The 17,667-nt window shown below is 38.1% G+C and overlaps 2 protein-coding genes across 4 annotated transcripts in view; one reads left to right on the top strand and one right to left on the bottom strand.

Moving 5' to 3' along the window:
* The window catches only part of col9a1a (collagen, type IX, alpha 1a), a 130,136-nt gene extending 122,158 nt beyond the window's left edge, over window positions 1-7,978 (bottom strand). The window contains exon 1 of one of the 2 annotated variants that reach the window (XM_057843165.1): window positions 7,588-7,978. The gene's annotated coding sequence lies outside the window, so the exon portion shown is untranslated. Of the gene's footprint in view, window positions 1-6,709; window positions 7,358-7,587 lie in introns of those variants that run through there. The other variant, XM_057843164.1, reaches the window with a different exon arrangement.
* Window positions 1-17,667, top strand: part of hyls1 (HYLS1 centriolar and ciliogenesis associated) — a 32,404-nt gene that overhangs the window by 10,858 nt on the left and 3,879 nt on the right. Inside the window, exons 4-15 of one of the 2 annotated variants that reach the window (XM_057843167.1) lie at window positions 321-388; window positions 634-755; window positions 838-893; window positions 3,718-3,819; window positions 3,975-4,042; window positions 4,301-4,422; window positions 4,506-4,561; window positions 12,641-12,783; window positions 12,863-12,908; window positions 14,962-15,016; window positions 15,087-15,168; window positions 15,249-15,275. In XM_057843167.1, the coding sequence (XP_057699150.1) occupies window positions 321-388; window positions 634-755; window positions 838-893; window positions 3,718-3,819; window positions 3,975-4,042; window positions 4,301-4,422; window positions 4,506-4,561; window positions 12,641-12,783; window positions 12,863-12,908; window positions 14,962-15,016; window positions 15,087-15,168; window positions 15,249-15,275 (947 nt within the window). Of the gene's footprint in view, window positions 1-320; window positions 389-633; window positions 756-837; window positions 894-3,717; window positions 3,820-3,974; window positions 4,043-4,300; window positions 4,423-4,505; window positions 4,562-8,235; window positions 10,368-12,640; window positions 12,784-12,862; window positions 12,909-14,961; window positions 15,017-15,086; window positions 15,169-15,248; window positions 15,276-17,667 lie in introns of those variants that run through there. The other variant, XM_057843166.1, reaches the window with a different exon arrangement.

The following is a 17,667-nucleotide window of genomic DNA, read 5'->3' on the forward strand; positions in this document are numbered from 1 at the left end:
CCAATTTGCAACTATGGTCGGGGAAAAAAATCCTGTTCAATGGAAAAAAGTTTTTTTTTTTTAACCCATACATCTCAAAATTTTTGGGAGCTATAATTGCAATACCGTGATACCGTGAAACCGCGGTATTTTTGCTCACGGTTATCGTACCGTCAAAATCTCATACCGGCACATGCCTAATGGACACATTTGCCTAGTTTAGTTATGTGTACGAATGTATTTGTGAGAAACCCGTACATGCGAGTGTAACTGGGTAATCGGTGTGCACAACAGCTTGACGTGTAAATCAAGTCATGTTTCTGTGTGGCTGTGTCTTCCAGTTGGCCCACGTGACATCGGCACATCTCCTGGGAGCTATTTTCCACAGGACAAGAGCCGTAACACTCAGGTAATAAACAGATCTGCCACATCTGAAAGAGTGGGCGTGTTTTAACAGGGACTGAGGCAATCTGTGCTGGTGAAATGTTGAAAATAAAACCATTTCAATCATTTAAAAGTGTTCATGTTGATAAATGTGCCCATTTTTACACCTTTTTTTAACCGTTTAATCTTGTTCATCAAATACGGTACTGTTTCTCATTTGTATTGATAAAGTTTTATTTTGTCACTTGGGTATTATTTGAACTCTGCCAGGTTCTAAGTCCAAGTGCCCAAAAAGATGGCGGCATGCAGCAGCACCTCAAGGGCAGCATGACACCTCACACAATGGTGCCCGACACCCATGGCAGACGCTTCGTCACTAGAAAAGTCTTGAGGTTTGGAATAACAATGCTAAAAAATATATTTTTTCATAATTTGTATGTGTAGCTGAATGTTCGTTCTCTTGTTCATGAGCAGGAAAATTGAAGGACAGTCAGTAGTCTGCGATGAATCTTACTACAAGCAAGATTCAGGTAACTTCTCTTCTTTTTGCATTTGAGCAATTGGGGTTTGTGCTTTTGCCGACTTGGAAAAGTTCGTTGGCAAGTGGGAGTCGTGTCGTGCCCGCTTGCATTCGTGCTATTTTTTCCTTTTGCAAAGCGTTTGCAATAACGTACAGCACGAATGCTATTTTTAGACCGTGACGTCGCATTGTAAAGCAGAAGTGGGGCGTTATAGACCCGCCCTTGCATAGAAGCTATGTTATTTCTGCTACTTTTCTCCAGTAATCGTTCAAAAATGAACATGCCTATCAAACATTACTTGTATGGAACTTGTTGAAACAACTCTAGACATTACGACATATGAAGGATGTTTTCTTCATACGTTTCCTGAAACCAAAAACTCGGAGGAAAAAATGTGAAGAATGAATCAACTTGCGCAGATTTTTAACACCACCTCTGTGAATCCATTCACATTTCATGTGCAGTAGTGCTGCAACGATTAATTGATTAACTCGAGTATTCGATTAGAAAAAAGGATTCGAATTAAATTTTGCTGCTTCGAGTATTCGTTTAAGTGGCGTTTTAATGGTTTATATCGAAAGTGTTTGCATTTAGTTTTATTGATTTGGATGGATACACTGCCTTCTAGTCTGCCTTATTTCACATAGCTGAATCCAGGTGATCCCTGTTAAGACCTAGTTTTATTGATTTGGGTGGATGCACTGCCTTCTAGTCTGCCTGATTTTACATAGCTGAATCCAGGTGCTCCCTGTTAAGACCAACATGAGCTAAGTTTTTGTTTGAGCTAATGTTTTTTTTTTTTTTTTTTTAATGCATTCGTAATTTAGTTTAGGTATATTTAGCCTATTTTTGTGGGAATATGTGTCTGAACAATTTATTAAGAGCATTGTAAAAAAGTTATCATTATCTAGCAGTTAAACTAGTGGACTTTTGCTATGTAAGTTAGCCAATTGTTCTTTTGTTGTACATAGATCCTCATTTATTTTCTATACCATTTGAGGCTCAGCTCAGGTAATTAAATTTTTCATGTTCCTTATCCGATTACTCGATTATTCGAACTAATGGTTCATCGATTAATCGACTACTAAAATAATCGATAGCTGCAGCCCTAATATGCAGTAAACATTTTGTTGGGTTGGCATGGTCTTTCAAATGACAAAGAGGTAAGCCATTTTGATATTTTTAACTTATTTTTTAGCGTGACGTTCTGCTTCTGTCCGACAATGACCTGAAAACAATTAAAATGGTATCTGACTGCCACTGTTACCTTTTCTGTTGTAAAAAAAAAACTTATGGAGGAAGTGTAAATAAATTATAGAATTAAGATTTGTTATTAATGAAAAAAATAAAAAGTGTTCGTTGGCTGTCACCGAGTAGCATTTGCGATTGTTACACAAAACTAACAATATGAATTACCCCCAAGAACGGTCAGAGACGTAGGACAACCAGAGGATATAATATACAGTGCCCTCCATAATTATTGGGACCCCTGGTTAAGATGTGTTTTTTAGCTTCTAATATTTTTTTTTTCAATTCAAATAATATGGGACCTTAATGGAAAAAAAGAGAAAAATCCAACCTTCAATACAAGTGCATTTATTCAGTGGGGGAAAAATCCCACATAAAGAAATAATTATTTGACATCAAATAATGTGTATCACAATTATTAGCAATGCCCTGGGAACCTTGTTAGGGTGCATGACATCATGAATGCTTTGAAATACCAGGACATTTTAAATCAAAATCTGTTGCCCTCTGCCCGAGAGCTGAAGATGGGCCGTCACTGGGTCTTTCAGCAAGACAATAGCCCTAAACATATGGCCAAATCTACACAGAAATGGTTCACCAGACACAAAATCAAGCTCCTCCCATGGCCATCTCAGTCCCCAGACCTTGTTTTGCTGGCAAAAGGGGTTGTACAAAGTATTAACACCAGGGGTGCTAATAATTGTGACACACATTATTTTATGTCAAATAGTTATTTCTTTATGTGGGATTTTTTCCCCACTGAATAAATGCACTTGTATTGAACGTTGGATTTTTCTCTTTTTTTTTTTTTTTTTCCCATTAAGGTCCCATATTATTTGAATTTTTAAAAAATTATTAGAAGCTAAAAAAACACATCTTAACCAGGGGTGCCAATAATTATGGAGGGCACTGTATAAGAAAGACAGGGCAGGTGGTAAAGGATAGCTTGTTGAAACGGGAGAATGTCATTCATTGTCAGTCGTGTAAGAAAAAGGTGTCGATAAAAAAGCTAAGGCTATGCTTAGGTGGGCTCGTTGTTTTTGTCTTTTTCAGCCCTCAACACTCAAGCCATTTCTTTAACTGAACATTTTTATGTTTTTCCACATCTTTACCTGTAAATGTGGCACCAGGGACATCATTTTCGGACAGAATTGGTAGGTTTAGCTCTGTAAACATCTCCTTCGTGCACGATTTCCATTCATTTCCTATCGGGGACAAACGGTAGCGTGTCCCCCCCTTAGCAACAGTAGCTAACGTCATGAATATTAATGAGCGGAAGTGACGTGTTACTTGCGATACGCGATCATACGCCATTGGTGTTAGTGCTTTTTTCTATTTGGAAAGTGTTTGGACTTTGCATTTCGCCTGACACCTCTTAGCCACCGTACGACAGGCGCCAAATTACATTTCACAAAAGTATTTTTTAAATAAATGCATGAGCCACTAATCACAGTTCATTCAGGTAATACCAGCTAGCCGATGGTGGTGCTGGCTCGGCCCATGGCTGTAATTTGTCATTTGGGGGCTTTTAAAACCACTAGGGTTCTGGTTTTATCAGTCTAACCTATGTCCATTATGTTGTCAGATCAGGAACCGTTGATTCAAAATATCGGCTTTCCCAGCGCGCCTACTGCTTCTGCTGACGCCAGGGTGAATTCCAGACCACCCGCCTTCACCAAGGAGATAGGTGTGTGCGCACCTCTGCCTGGCTGAGTGATCAGATGTTTGTGAATGTTTGTGTTTGAGAGTTGAGACCCATGCATGTGAGTGTAGCTGTGTAATCTGCGTGCAACAGCTTGACGTGTATATTCAGTTATCTCCGTGTATGGCTTTTTCTTCTAGTTTGCCCAAGTGATATCGGCACATCTCCTGAGAGCTTTTTGTCACATGGCGAGGGCCGTAACACACAAGTAAGACACACAACCGCCACCTGCAAAAAATGACACATGTGTTGAGAAGCACTGAGGCAATTTGTGCTGGTGAAATGTTAAAAGTAAAACCATTTCAATATGCTGTAGATCAACATCTCATATATTTCATTTAGAAAGTGTTTATACTGATTAAAAGTGCCAATTTTTTCATCTCAAATAGTGTTTCTCAATTCCCGTTTCCTATTTGTAATGATAATGTTTTCATGTGTCACTTATGTATTATTTAAACATTGGCAGGTTCTTAGTCCAAGTGCCAGAAATTATGGGCGCATGCAGCAGCAAAACGAGGGCAGCGAGACACATCACACATTGGAGCCTGATACATGTGGCAGACGCCTTATCAAAAGAAAAGTTTTGAGGTCTGCAATAACAATGCTAAAAAATATTTTTTTTAATAACATCTACATGTATCTGAAGGCATCTTTCTCTTGTTGATGAGCAGGAAGATAGAAGGACAGTCGGTAGTCTGTGAAGAATCCTACTACAGGCAAGATTCTGGTAAGATTTCTACTTATTTGCATTTTCTGTTCGTAATGCGTGCATTCACAGGGTTCGGTGTTAAGTTTCCCTACATGACACATAAACAACAAACAAAGAGATCTACAAATGCAACCGCTGGCCTCTACGATCAATATGTGGTGTTTGAATTTTATGAGCATGTGTTCTAGTGATAAAAATTGTTCTTGCCGACAATATTAACAACATGTTTTTGCAGTGCATTCTGAGGCGAAGACGTAGATTGATGCTCTTCCTTGTTTTCGAGTAGAAGCGTGAAGCCAAATTTGTCTGACATTGTCACGCTTTTAGATGGACTTTACAGTCAAGAATAAAATAAGGGGGCGAGTGAAGCGTTCATGAAAGCAAAAAGTTTGAGGAAAAAATTGGGAGTATGGGATTTGACAAGTCTAGCTTCCAAAAGACCCATGGGTGATTTTGATGCCTCGCATTTATATTATTCATATATTTCTAGAACATTTAATATCAAGCAAGTGGCCAAACATTGACAGCGACAGAAATTAAGTGGAGATCTTTTGCTTCAGATGCTCTCCATTTGCATTGGCAACAGTGAACACACATACACACACCATCGAACGTGACCAAATGAAGATTCCTCCCGCATGTTGTTTACATTTTAAGCTCAATTTTCACTCCTGTCTTGGTCAGTCTTCATTATTTTCGTTTCACATTGGCTGGAACGGAGAAGGCTGAAAGGTTGACCTCATCATTACAAATGGTCGCTACAGCATTCATCGTCACCATTTTACGTCAGTACCCAGAACAGATTACCACATGAACAAAAAATGCAACTTACGTCAAAATTGTTTTTAATACTATATTAAACGGCAAATTAGTTTCAAAGGTTATATATTATAGATGTGTTACTAACATTAAAATTAATCGTATAGAGCCAGCATGTCTTTTTAGTTGTGGTTCCTCTTAATGGGGCAAGATTAAGTTTGACACAAGCAAGGAAAAATTTAGGGAAAGTTCACTTCAAACTCTGATTCACTACTTATTTTTATAACAATATAAATATTTATAGTTGGCAATATTTGCAATACAGCGCTTGTGTTGGAGCTTATTTGTGTAAATAATGAAAAGGCCATATGAACAGAAGTACATACTTTAAATTTAGTCTAGAACAGGGGTCTCCAAACCAGTCCTCAAGGGCCGCTATAGGCCCTGGTTTTCGTTCCATCTGATCGAGTACCGACAGTTTAACCAATAAAGTTTCTACTAAAACAAGCAGCACCTGACTGCAATCAACTGATTACACTTGTAAGACACCATATTGGTGCAAAGGTGTCATCTTGTTTTGTTGGAATGAAATCCTGCGCCCACTGGGGCCCTATGTGGAATAGCTTGGAGACCACTGGTCTAGAATATATTTTGGTATTAATAAATTTGATCTTCAATATAATTTTTTTTAAAAATCTTTATGTACACTAGGGCTGGGCGATATGGCCTTAAGTACATATCCCGGTAAATTGAGCAGATTTACCTCGATAACGATAAATGACGATAAATTTGCCCAAGCAGACTGTTATATAATTTGAAAATCTGAATCATTGCTTGAAAGATAAATTAACTGCTTCTCGTTGATTTATTTAGCAGCTTTCAATGTAACAATTGTACATGCAGTCTAAACATTAAGTATATAAACATTTCTTGTAAACAATAAGAATTCAAGTATGAACATTTATAACCGCTTGTATGACTAGAACAATGTACAACATTATAAAAATCAATACGCCGACTGTGAAAACATGTCATTGTAACACAAATTACTTACAGCTTGAACAGTACACTTCAAACAGACAACTTATTGTTAATGGCTGCTGTGACATAATTACTCAACACAAGTGTTTACTTCAAAGTTACAGGGTTTTTTTTCCCAGAGCATTTTTTGCATGCACCCCCCACCCAGACACAACCACATTAAAGCTATATTGCTCTTATGCCAACATTTAAGATTTAATGATGGCAGTAATGACACGGACTAAAGCAGCACATACAGAAAAATGGCAGTGGCCATTAAACGGTCATATTATAGGCTTCACTGTTGGATTATACTTTATGCTTTACCATCATAAAAGCTGTCAGAGAAATCACACACACACAGAGATACAAAATAACGCGACTTACTGATTGCTAGATGCAGTCCATGCCCAATCCACTCATTAAGTTCAGCCATTTTGGCAAGGTTAGAGCCGTTATCCGACTCATCACGTTCATTTGTAGCGTTAGCGGCTAGCGTTATCCTGTGAGCTGGCTACCAGTAGAAAGCACTGAAAGCACCCTCTCCTGAAATCGTGAGAACCAGAGAGGACAGCGGGTAAAACCCTGTCTGGAGGCCGCCGAGAGTCTACTTAATGTCAGGTGAATTTTTTGGCGAAGCTCCCTTAAGCCCGACTCCATCACGTTTGATTGTAGCGTTAGCCGCTAGTGTTAGCCTACCGGGCTTCTTTTTGTTTGATTTCCTGATAACCATGTGACTTCATACGTAAGCACACTGACTGTTTACTTAAAGGGGAATGAACTAACCGAACCGTCAAGTTTAAAGCAGGATGAAAAGACTATATTTTCTTGTTTTATTAAATTACCGAATTTACCGACATGGTCAAAATTACGTCCGTCATCGTGAAGAATTTCGTCAACGGTAAATTTTCGGTATACCGCCTACTCTAATGTACACTACCGTTCAAAAGTTTGGGGTCACTTTAAAATTTCCACAATTTTGAAAGAAAAGCACTTTCAATGACAACATTAAACTAATCTGATATACACTCTATACATTATTAATGTGGTAAATGACTATTCTAATGACAAATGTCTGGTTTTTAATGCAATATCTTCATAGTTGTATAGAGCCCTATTTCCAGCAAACATCACTCCTGTGTTCTAATAGCACTTTGTGTTTGCTAGTTGCCTTAAAAGGATAATAGTTTATTAGAAAACCCTTGTGCAATTATGTTGGCACAGCTAAAAATATTTTAGGTGGTAAGAGAAGCTATAAAACTGACCTTCCTTTGGTGTCTGCAGCATCACCTTTATGGGTTCGATTAAACTTTCAAAATGGCCGGAAAAGCAGAACCTTTACGTGAATAGCGACAATCTATTCATGTTCTTAGAAATAAAGGGTATTCCATAAGAAAAATTGCAATGAGATTAAAGATTTCCTACAACAGTGTGCAATGCTCCTTTCAGAGAGCAGCACAAACAGGATCTAACTAGAGTAGAAAGAAAAGTAGGAGGCCCTGCTGCACAACCGAGCAAGAACACAAGTAGATAACTCTTTAGTTTGAAGGTCCTTATCCAGCAGCTTCATTAAATAGTACCCGTAAAACACCAGTGTCAACGTCAAAGACGATTCCGGGATGCTGGCCCTCAGGGCAGACACCAAAGAAAAAAAGCAATATCTGAGACTGGCCAATAGGAAATGATTAATATGGGCAAAAGAACAAAGACATTGGACAAAGGAAGAGTGGGGAAACGGTGTTATGGACAGACAAATCGAAGTTTGAAGTGTTTGGACGTTGGATCAAAGAAAAGAACATTTGTCAGACGCATGGATCAAAGAGAAGAACATTTGTGAGACTCAGAACAACTAAAGAGATCCTGGAAGAGTGCCGGATGTCATCTGTCAAGCATTGGGAAGGTAACATTATGGTCTGGTGTTGCTTTGGTGCTGGTAAAGTGAGAGATTTGTACAAGGTCAACAGGATTGTAAATAAGGAAGGCTATCACACCATTTTGCAACGCCGTGCCATAACCTGTCGACAACGCTTGATTAATTCAATTTCAACCTACAACACGACAATGGCCTAAAGCATGCCTCCAAATTATGCAAGAACTATTTACGGAAGATGCAAGCAACTGGTATTCTATCTGTAATGGAGTGGCCAGCACAGTCAACAAATTTCAACCCCTATTGAGCTAAATAACAGCTAGGGTGCTAAAGGTTTGCAAAGGTGTAATTGTTGCAAAGGAAGCATTCTTTGAAGCAAAGTTTGATAGAGAAAATCCTTATCCTTAACCTTGTCAATGTTTTGACGATATTTTCTATTCATTTTGCAACTCATTCAGAAAATAAAAGTGTGACTTTGAAGGAAAACCAAGTTGTCAGGGGGGCCCCAAACTTTTGAAAGGTAGTGTATTACTTGTGTAAAATCGATCGATACATGCAACACCAATAGCCTCCTGCAGGAGGTGTCATAATCATCCGTGCCATCAACCTGCTCAGCTAATCAGCTTAGGTGCGTCTTAAGAGCTCTAACAAGGTCCATCATCCTCCTTCTCTTGGGAACCCTGCAAGAGAACAGAATGTACCAAATGTGCCAGGACTTGGACGAGAGCTCCCTTTGTTCCTCCTTTTGGTCCAGCGAGGAGGAACAAGAGATTGACGAATATGAGTTGTCGAAGGTCCAAACCGGAGAAGATGCCAGTGACGAAGATACTGGTACCGACGAAGATAATGGTTCCATGGTCCAGTTTGGAAAAAATGTCAACGAGGAAGACGCCTGCAGCGATGGCACCTCTGTGGTGACATCCGGTTACGGCACTTTCAGACCAGAAGACCAGCACGACGTAGAAGAGCGGGACAGTTGCGGAGAGGGTTCCCAGATGAGGTACGATAAAGTGAATGTCGGATCACGGGACAGTTTTTATGATGATTCCACACAAGGGTCGGAAGACGATGAAAGGGACTGTTCAGGAGGCAACATTTCTCATGGAGAACAGAAGGAACCAGAGAACCAGCAGCCTCACTGGAGACTAATCACGAACAGCAAGAATGAAGATGACTATCAGAAACTAGGGCAGAAACCAGAAGAGTACCACCAGTCAGAGCTCCACCCTGACATCAGCAGTGAAGATGAGAAAAAAACACAGGAAGAGCACCAGTATTTTTCTTATCAACACCCTGACACTATAAGTGATGATGTTAAGAAGGACCACCAGTGTCTTTGTGATCTCCATCCTGACACAAGCGACTATGACGAGAGGAATTCAGGGGTTTACTCCCAGTCTGACTGTAATCTCCAAGCTGACACCAGGAATGAAGACCTTCTTCTTGAAGACGAGAAGAAACCAGAGACTCTCCAATGTGATCTTCAGTCAGACACCAGAAAGGAAGATGAAAAACCAGTTGATTTCTTTGACCCCGGGACTGACGAAATTCCTCAGGGAGAGGTGAAAGCACATGTGGTCCAACAGCTTCACTGTGATCTTCAACTAAATACCAGGAATGAAGATTTTCTTCAAGGAGACAAGATGAACCATCATTTTCAGTATGAACGTGACCCTGATACCATCCAAGACTATATTCCTCATGACCACAAGAAAGTGAAACCAGAGCAGAACCACCCACATTGTGATCTCCACCATGACAATGAGAATGATGTTCCTCATGAAGTTGAGAACAAACCAGATACTTCTTACCATGATTCCCATCATAAAATTGGGAGTGAAGATAAAGAAATAGCGGACCATCTGCATGAGCACCACCCTGACACCAGGAGTCAAAATGTTCTTGACGAAGACAGAATGAACCATCAATCAATCTCTGACCTCCATTCTGAAATGACATGTGAAGATGAGGCACATGGACACTCACACATCTGGGACGATAAGCTCTCGGACAAGGATGAAGCGGTGAGCGGTCTTCTGTTTGATGAGGGAGACGAACACACCAGGAACTGTGACAAAAACATCAGAAGCCAGGAATCTGAGTCAAGCAAAAAGATCATCACGCTCGTTGACTCGCAAGGAAACTTTGAGTTGGAGGGGAACATCAGGCACAAGGGTACATATGACATCACGTTGGCGTCGTCATAGGCTCTTTGGGTGATAATGTGAAATAGTAATGTAAAAGTAGAAACAACTTGGCTGCGTTTCAAAAATGGTTTTTGTTGCCGACCCTCACCTGCCCTCAGCCCTTGCTATGATGCACACGGAGGCCACTTTGAAGGCTGAGGGGGAGTAAAAGAAGTAAATGGAACACACTTACCCTCATTCACTCAAAGGCTAGACATTCATGGATCAACCACATGTTCGAGTAGCGCTAAACTGCCTATTCCAAATCACACAAAATATACGCAGACTCATGTCATTAAGACGGAGACGTAGCCTGCGCTTGATGGCAGTACGTCGGTACCTTGGAATTATTAGAATTATTAGTTTTGTATCAAATTTTATTCCGGCAATTTATTATTTATTTATTGGTCTTTATCTTATAATTTGTTGACAGTTTGGTTGTTTGAATAAATTAACGTACTTTAGTTGAAATTATTAGACATTATCCCAACGGCATTTGATTGAAAGACCATTTCTTTCGGTAAAATGACAATGCGACGAGCGAAATTGCAAAGGCAAAGCAAAAAAATTGCCATTACTCAGTTCTCCATTTTCCGTGTCAAGCAGCTGAACAAGACAGGTTAAAAAAAAAGTTTTTTCTATTTGTGATTTTTAATGACAATAACTAAGTCAATGACAAAGTGTTTATATTTTCAGTTATTTCTCTTTATACTTATTATTTATTTATTTATTTATTTATTTTTATTTTGGAGCTCATGTGATACCGTATGTATTTGCAAAATTGCCACTGACACTAGACAGTCTAATTTCCTTTTTAACAATGATAAATTTTACAATTTGAAAAGCAATTTGGTATAACATTCAAACACCATGCTGGCTCCTTAATTCATTTTCTTCTTTGGTGATAAATGGACAGGAGCCAACGGTGTTTGAGCTTCATCGCCACTGCATGGTCATATTTTTCCCTATAACCCTATATACTATAAAGCTCTGAAGTGACCATCGTTGTTAACTCGATCACTAAGCCCTTAAGGGTCGATCTCACCAAGTTCACTTCAGTTGTTTAGAGAGATGGAACCGCCCTTAAGATGGCAGTGGGGATTCCCCCGAGGGCAAGTGCTGAGGGCAAGTGAGCAACAGCGACTGAAACTGACTTTCAACACAGCCCTTGATCATAAATCTCCCTGATTTGTGTTGTCAGCCCCCAAATCCAACATAACTAAATAAAAATACAGCGGGGCTGTGAAGGAAAAGTGGTATTTGGTATAGGGCACAATGGCCTTTGGAATATAGCTTTTGTTTTTTGTTTTTTCATATGGATTTTGGCATATGGCATTTTTTTGGCATGGGGCAGTTTGTTTTTGATTCATCTTTTTGGGCTTATGGCATTTTTTTGCAGCCCATGCACATCCAAATTTCCTGTTTATTTTCAATTGCAGAAAAACGTGTGATTGTGATTTTTTTACTATGCACTTACAATTACAGCACATTGACATTCACCTGGCACCCTGACAGGCATGCACGTCCAAAATTCCCATTCATGTTCAATGGCAGAAAAAAGGGGTTGTGATTTATGTTCATACACTTACCATTACAGCGCATTGACATTCAACGCGCACCCAAGTTGTGCGATTCCATTGGCAACTATTGATTCCATTGAAAATGAATGGGAAATTTGGACTCTGTATGGCCGTCAATGGCATGGATGTACAGGGCCTGAAAATCCATATGCCAAAGAAAACTGCCGAAAAGCGCTATACAAGTATAACACCATTTACCATATGTCCAAAAAATGTCCTATGCTGAAAGCCATTTTGACATGTGCCAAAAAAAGGCCATATGCCAAAAGCCATTTTGCCATATGCAAAAAATAAATTAATTAATTAAAAAAAACTGCCATTGGCCAAAAGCCATTTTGCCATTTGTCAAATACTTCTTTTCATTCTCACTGTATCTCAAAAAAATACTAACAAAGAAACAAACCCATTAAATAACTAGTTGCTAGATTTCCTTATGGGCAAAAGAACAAAAACTGAAACATTATTTACAATCTTTCACAGTAAAAAACTTCATTCATAAAATGTATTTATCTTCCAGGTTGAAAACAATCAAAGTTGTAGTCTGATTTTCGTGGTGTACGTTCCTCGCAATATTTTTTTACATCATTATCTTTTAGAACCAGGCTGATGGATCCTCCTTGTAGAAACATCTGACAGGGCTATAGTGCATGTCGTAAACATACATTTGACTAATTTCCCACAGATTGCTCCAGTTTGCTGCAGAATAGTCTGTCTGAGCTGCACATAAATGACTCGGAAAATGAAAATGACAAAGCCAGCGTGCTAAGTGATGACGAGATGGTGGGAATCTCCCTCAGCAGCTTTGGATCCTCCAGCACACGCTCTGTATGTATTAAAAAAACAATCAAGACAACAAGAGTGCTTACACTGTGATGAACTAAAAGATGCTTTTGTTTGGTTCCAGACACGAACAAGAAGCGAGAGCGACCTCCAGACGAAACCCAAATCCTGTAAGTCCACCATTTGTTCAACTAGAAAAACAAGCTAGCAGTATTGTACTGTATTATATATATGATATAATATCATCACATCTGGTATATTTATAGGGACTCATTTGACTATCTTAAACACTACACGAAACATGCAGAGATGGGTAAAGTAGCCAAAAAGTTTTACTCAAGTAAGGAGTAGCATTCAAATATTACTCAAAAGTAGTTGTCCAAAAATGCACTCAAGTACAAGTCGAAAAGTATTTAGTGAAAAGATACTCAAGTAATGAGTAAGTGCTTACAGTGGCTTTTTTTAACAATGGTATTTTTTCTCAGCACAATATCATCTATATTAACAAGGGATATCCCGATCGCATTTTTGCATCCGAGTCACCTGATTTTGAGAATCTACCGATACCGAAAAGTTTTTATTTGGACAAAAGTTCCAAACAGGTTACTGTCCCACGGTGCCACATTCATAATGTGAATTATTTTTAAACAAGCATACCATAGAAAAATGCTTGTCTTTATCAAATGCTTCATTGAGTGAGTCCACTCAGGCTTTGACGCTGACTCTTTCGAGAACATCCTCTCACTTACACAATGAGTTGCCTAAGCACACTTATGACTGGGCTGCAACTTTAACAATGGTTGACACATTTGTGCCTTTGATCGTAGAGCTACTAAGCTTCTCTGGATCAAAGCTACATACCTGTCAATCACTTTTACCTGAATGGCTCAGTAAAGACGAAACGCTACTCTTTTTCCACTACTTTGGGCTGTTAGTCACATTTTTCTTTATTCTACATATTGGATTTTATTTATTTTTGCCAGCGATGCTATCAGTAGCTTTACCAGTTTTACCAATGAGACATCACAACAATAATCACATGACTCCATTATACCAATCAGACTCAAGATTGCTGTTCTATGATCACTCCGGCCTGTTCAGTCACGTGGAGTCTTTAAAGCTCCATAAAAAAATAAGTATTTGACATGGAGCACTGCCCTAAACATGGCTCGAAAGCGCGGATTTTAACCTCTCTCCCAGTTTTTATTTGTCACCCATTGGCCACGGAAAACCGGCAATATGATCCTTTCATATTCATATTAGGAACTATTCACTGTTCAAACTAGGGATCATTTCCTCTACTAGAGGGCACTCGTGCTCTTTGGACGAATGATGCTTTGTTTCTGTATTTTTTTTTTTTTTTCCCTCGTAGGAATTCAATGGGGTTTTTTTTGTTTTTCTTTGGCTTACTATGGCTTACCCCCCCCCCCCCAACCCAAGCCCCGTCTCCCCCAAGCTATTACCTGCTTTTAATGTTTCGTACATTAGTTACAGAAATTGTACAAAAAGCCTCTGAGGCTTAAATAAATTACTATTTCAGTATCAAGTTATCAGTTCAAAACAGTAAACAAAATACTCAAGTCCCCTTCTGTATCAGCAGCTTTAAACTACATTCAATTAATTTTATGTTGTGAATCAACCGTTAAAGTTGTTAAAATTGCTCCCGTTGTTCCATAATTTTCCTTCTGTCTACTTTTGACATGTGAAAGTTTTAAAACTGTTTTTAAGATTTTAGATAAAAAGATAATGTTTGTGAATCGTTCTCGAATCTTCCACGGCCGAATCGCGAATAATCGGAAATTTCTCACACCACTAGTTCATATGGATAAAAACGATTTTTTAAAAAACTTTAAAAAAAAAAAAAAAAATCAAACATCATAAGCAGTTACTCACAATATTACTACTTGAGTATTCTTTTCACCTTATACTTTTTTACTTGAACATGAGTACATCTTTTAGATGGCTACTTTCTTGAGTAACACTATTTTGAAGTAATACTACTCTTACTTGAGAAAAATCTTTGGCTACTCTACCCACCTCTGGACAATGGTAAGTAAACTGCCAGCTGGATTGGTAAAACATGGCAGGGGTTCTGCACCTTTTTGGCCTTAGAGCACTGATTTTCCTATATGAATTCTTAAGGCAATGTGACAAAGGTGAAGGACTCTTTTCATTTATTAATTAAAAGAAGCATCTTGGTATTTATGGTTGTTGTTCTTTCAGTCATTCGACCAGTCGTGAATCAACGAACAATCAAGAAAATGGACCCGGTATCCAGGTAAGGCTCCTTGTGGACCAGTACTATCAGAATGTAGTTCCAAAGAAAAGAGCATTTTGTTGCTGGACAGGTATTTCCAGTACAAGCAGCTTTGGGATGGGTTGAAACTGCCTGGAGAGCGAGACCACCGGGATCTCCGCTGGGCAATCAGGGTAGGAGTTTTTTTCTCTCTACTAATTTTTCCAACATTATTTCGAGTAAGTTTGTCACAAGTCTTTGTGTGCGGTTGCAGGAACGACTCGCGTACCAGCCGGAAGCCGTGAGTATAAACAGATTTACCGTATCTTTTGCATTTATTTGTAAGACAGTAATTTGATATCGAGCACAGATGTAGAGCTTTACTTTTGTAGCATCTTTAGGCAATTAAAAATTCCCATTTTCAATTATGAGCAAATTTTAGCCTTTTTTTTTTCACTATAAAGTTAAATATCAAACTAAAATATATGAATGTATTCATAATTAATTAGCCAAAATAATCGAATTAGGAACAGTTAATGCATTGCAGAATAAATTTTAGGAGATGTAAAACAAAGGCTTGCTAAGATTGCACTTTAATAGACATTAATTGCAAATACAAAATACAATTCCCGAGTGTTTCTTCCAACTATGCAGAATTGCAGTTTCATTTAAAAATAAATTAAAATACCTGAGTATAGCCTCAAATGGTATTAAAAATGATAATAATAATAAATTGTGATCCACGTACAACAAAAGAACAATTGGCTAACTTGCATAACAAAAGTTCGCAAGCTTAAATGCTATAAATGCTAACGTTTTTACATTGAACAAACTGTTCAAACACATAATCCCACAAAAATGCAAATATACCTTTGAAACTGTATTAGATATGCATGATAAAAACATATTAGCTCAAACAAATCCTTACCTTATGTTGATCTTAAAAGGGAGCAGCTGGATTCATCCATATTAAATGAGTTATGTCCAGTGTTGTTAATCTTGCTTTAAATACGTAGTTACAAATAAATTGTGCCAAAAAATAATTGAGTTAGTAACTCTCTTTAGTGTAATTAGTTACCCAGCAAAGTAGCTGATGTTACTTTTCATGTTCTAGACGTAATTACATTATACATTCTATAACATCTTTCACATCAAAGATGCTTATTATTAACTGATTGAAGAATAAAATCACTCTACAGTTTTTTCAAACATTTGGTATTTATTTGGATCAAATATATTAGTCTGTTAAGAAAACACAAATGTAAACTGACCATTAACCAAATCTCTGAAAAACTGCCACAGACAGTCTTAATTTGTTGTTCCTGCGAGTAATATTTTTAAAGTATATTCATATTATAGTGCCTTTTGACCACTAAGCCTATTAAAAATGCTAATCATAGTAGATTATTTGAAGTAACTTATAAACCTGCTAAAATATGCTTCTAGTAAGTCTTATTTAAAGGATGTTATAAGCCTGTTGAAATATCTATGGTACTGCAATATTATTCACAAGATGTTATATACATTGTAAACTGTCCCACAGCTAGCTATAATCTTAGTAGTTTTTCAACAGTAGAAGTATCGAAATCATGACAAAACGTAAGGTAGATTTTCTTGCATCGATAATCCCCGCCATTTAGCTAAGCTGCTGTCAACAACAGAGAGTTTATTTCGACACCTGTATTAAAAAAGGCATGATCTGCCCACCAAGCCAATCATCATCGCGTTTGGAACGGCTTCACCACCCTCTTCCCACCTCCCGCTCTGCTCTATCCAGGCAGGAAGCAGCTATTGCGTGAAAAAATCAACTGTCGACAACTCGTGCTTCATTCAACCAAATTGTAGTAACACGCCCCTTCACATCCTCAGTACAGTTACAGCGTTGCAAAGATTGGAAAAGTAATTAATTAGATTACTCACTACTGGAAAAGAAAAATAACATTATTAACACTGGTTATGTCATATTCACGGTTGCCACTAGAGGGCAGGGTATACACCCAAATCAATAAACTTAAATGCAAACAATTCCAAAACAAACAATTTCAACACCACTATAGTGTAATTAAACGAATCTTCGAAGCAGCAGAATTTGACTCGCCTTTTCTAATCAAATTACTTGACTTAATCATTGCAGCACTAATATATTCATTAATAATAATGTTCAATCATAGACTTCATAATGTATTGACGAGACAAGGGGGTGCGGGGCCGATTCATAGGGGACCTATCGCCATCAAAGCTGACCGAGTGGAAACACAAAAAGCTTTTTCCTTTGAAAATTCTTGTGAATAAATGCTTAAATCGCAGAATTCTTCATAGATATGCACCTAAAACAGTCTCGATTCTTGGTTAAAAGCAAAAAAAAAAAAAGTGTTTTTTTTTTATTTTTATGTAAATATTGAGAACTATGATGCTTGTCAGTAAGCAAATTAGCAGCCGCCATATGTAAACAGTTTTTTCTGTTGAAAATTCTTGTGAATAAATGCTTAGAATTCTTTATAGATATGGACGTAAAACAGTCTCGATTCTTGGTTAAAAGCAAAAAAAAAAAGTGCAGTTAGCATTTATTTTACGTAAATATTGCGAACTATGAGGCTAGTCAGTAAGCAAATAAGCGGCCGCCATATGTAAATAAAGAGGTTTTTCTGTTGAAAATTCTTGTGAATAAATGCTTAAATCCCTGAATTCTTTAT

The sequence above is a fragment of the Corythoichthys intestinalis genome, chromosome 8 (genome assembly GCF_030265065.1).
Source record: "Corythoichthys intestinalis isolate RoL2023-P3 chromosome 8, ASM3026506v1, whole genome shotgun sequence".
Lineage (NCBI taxonomy): Eukaryota > Metazoa > Chordata > Actinopteri > Syngnathiformes > Syngnathidae > Corythoichthys > Corythoichthys intestinalis.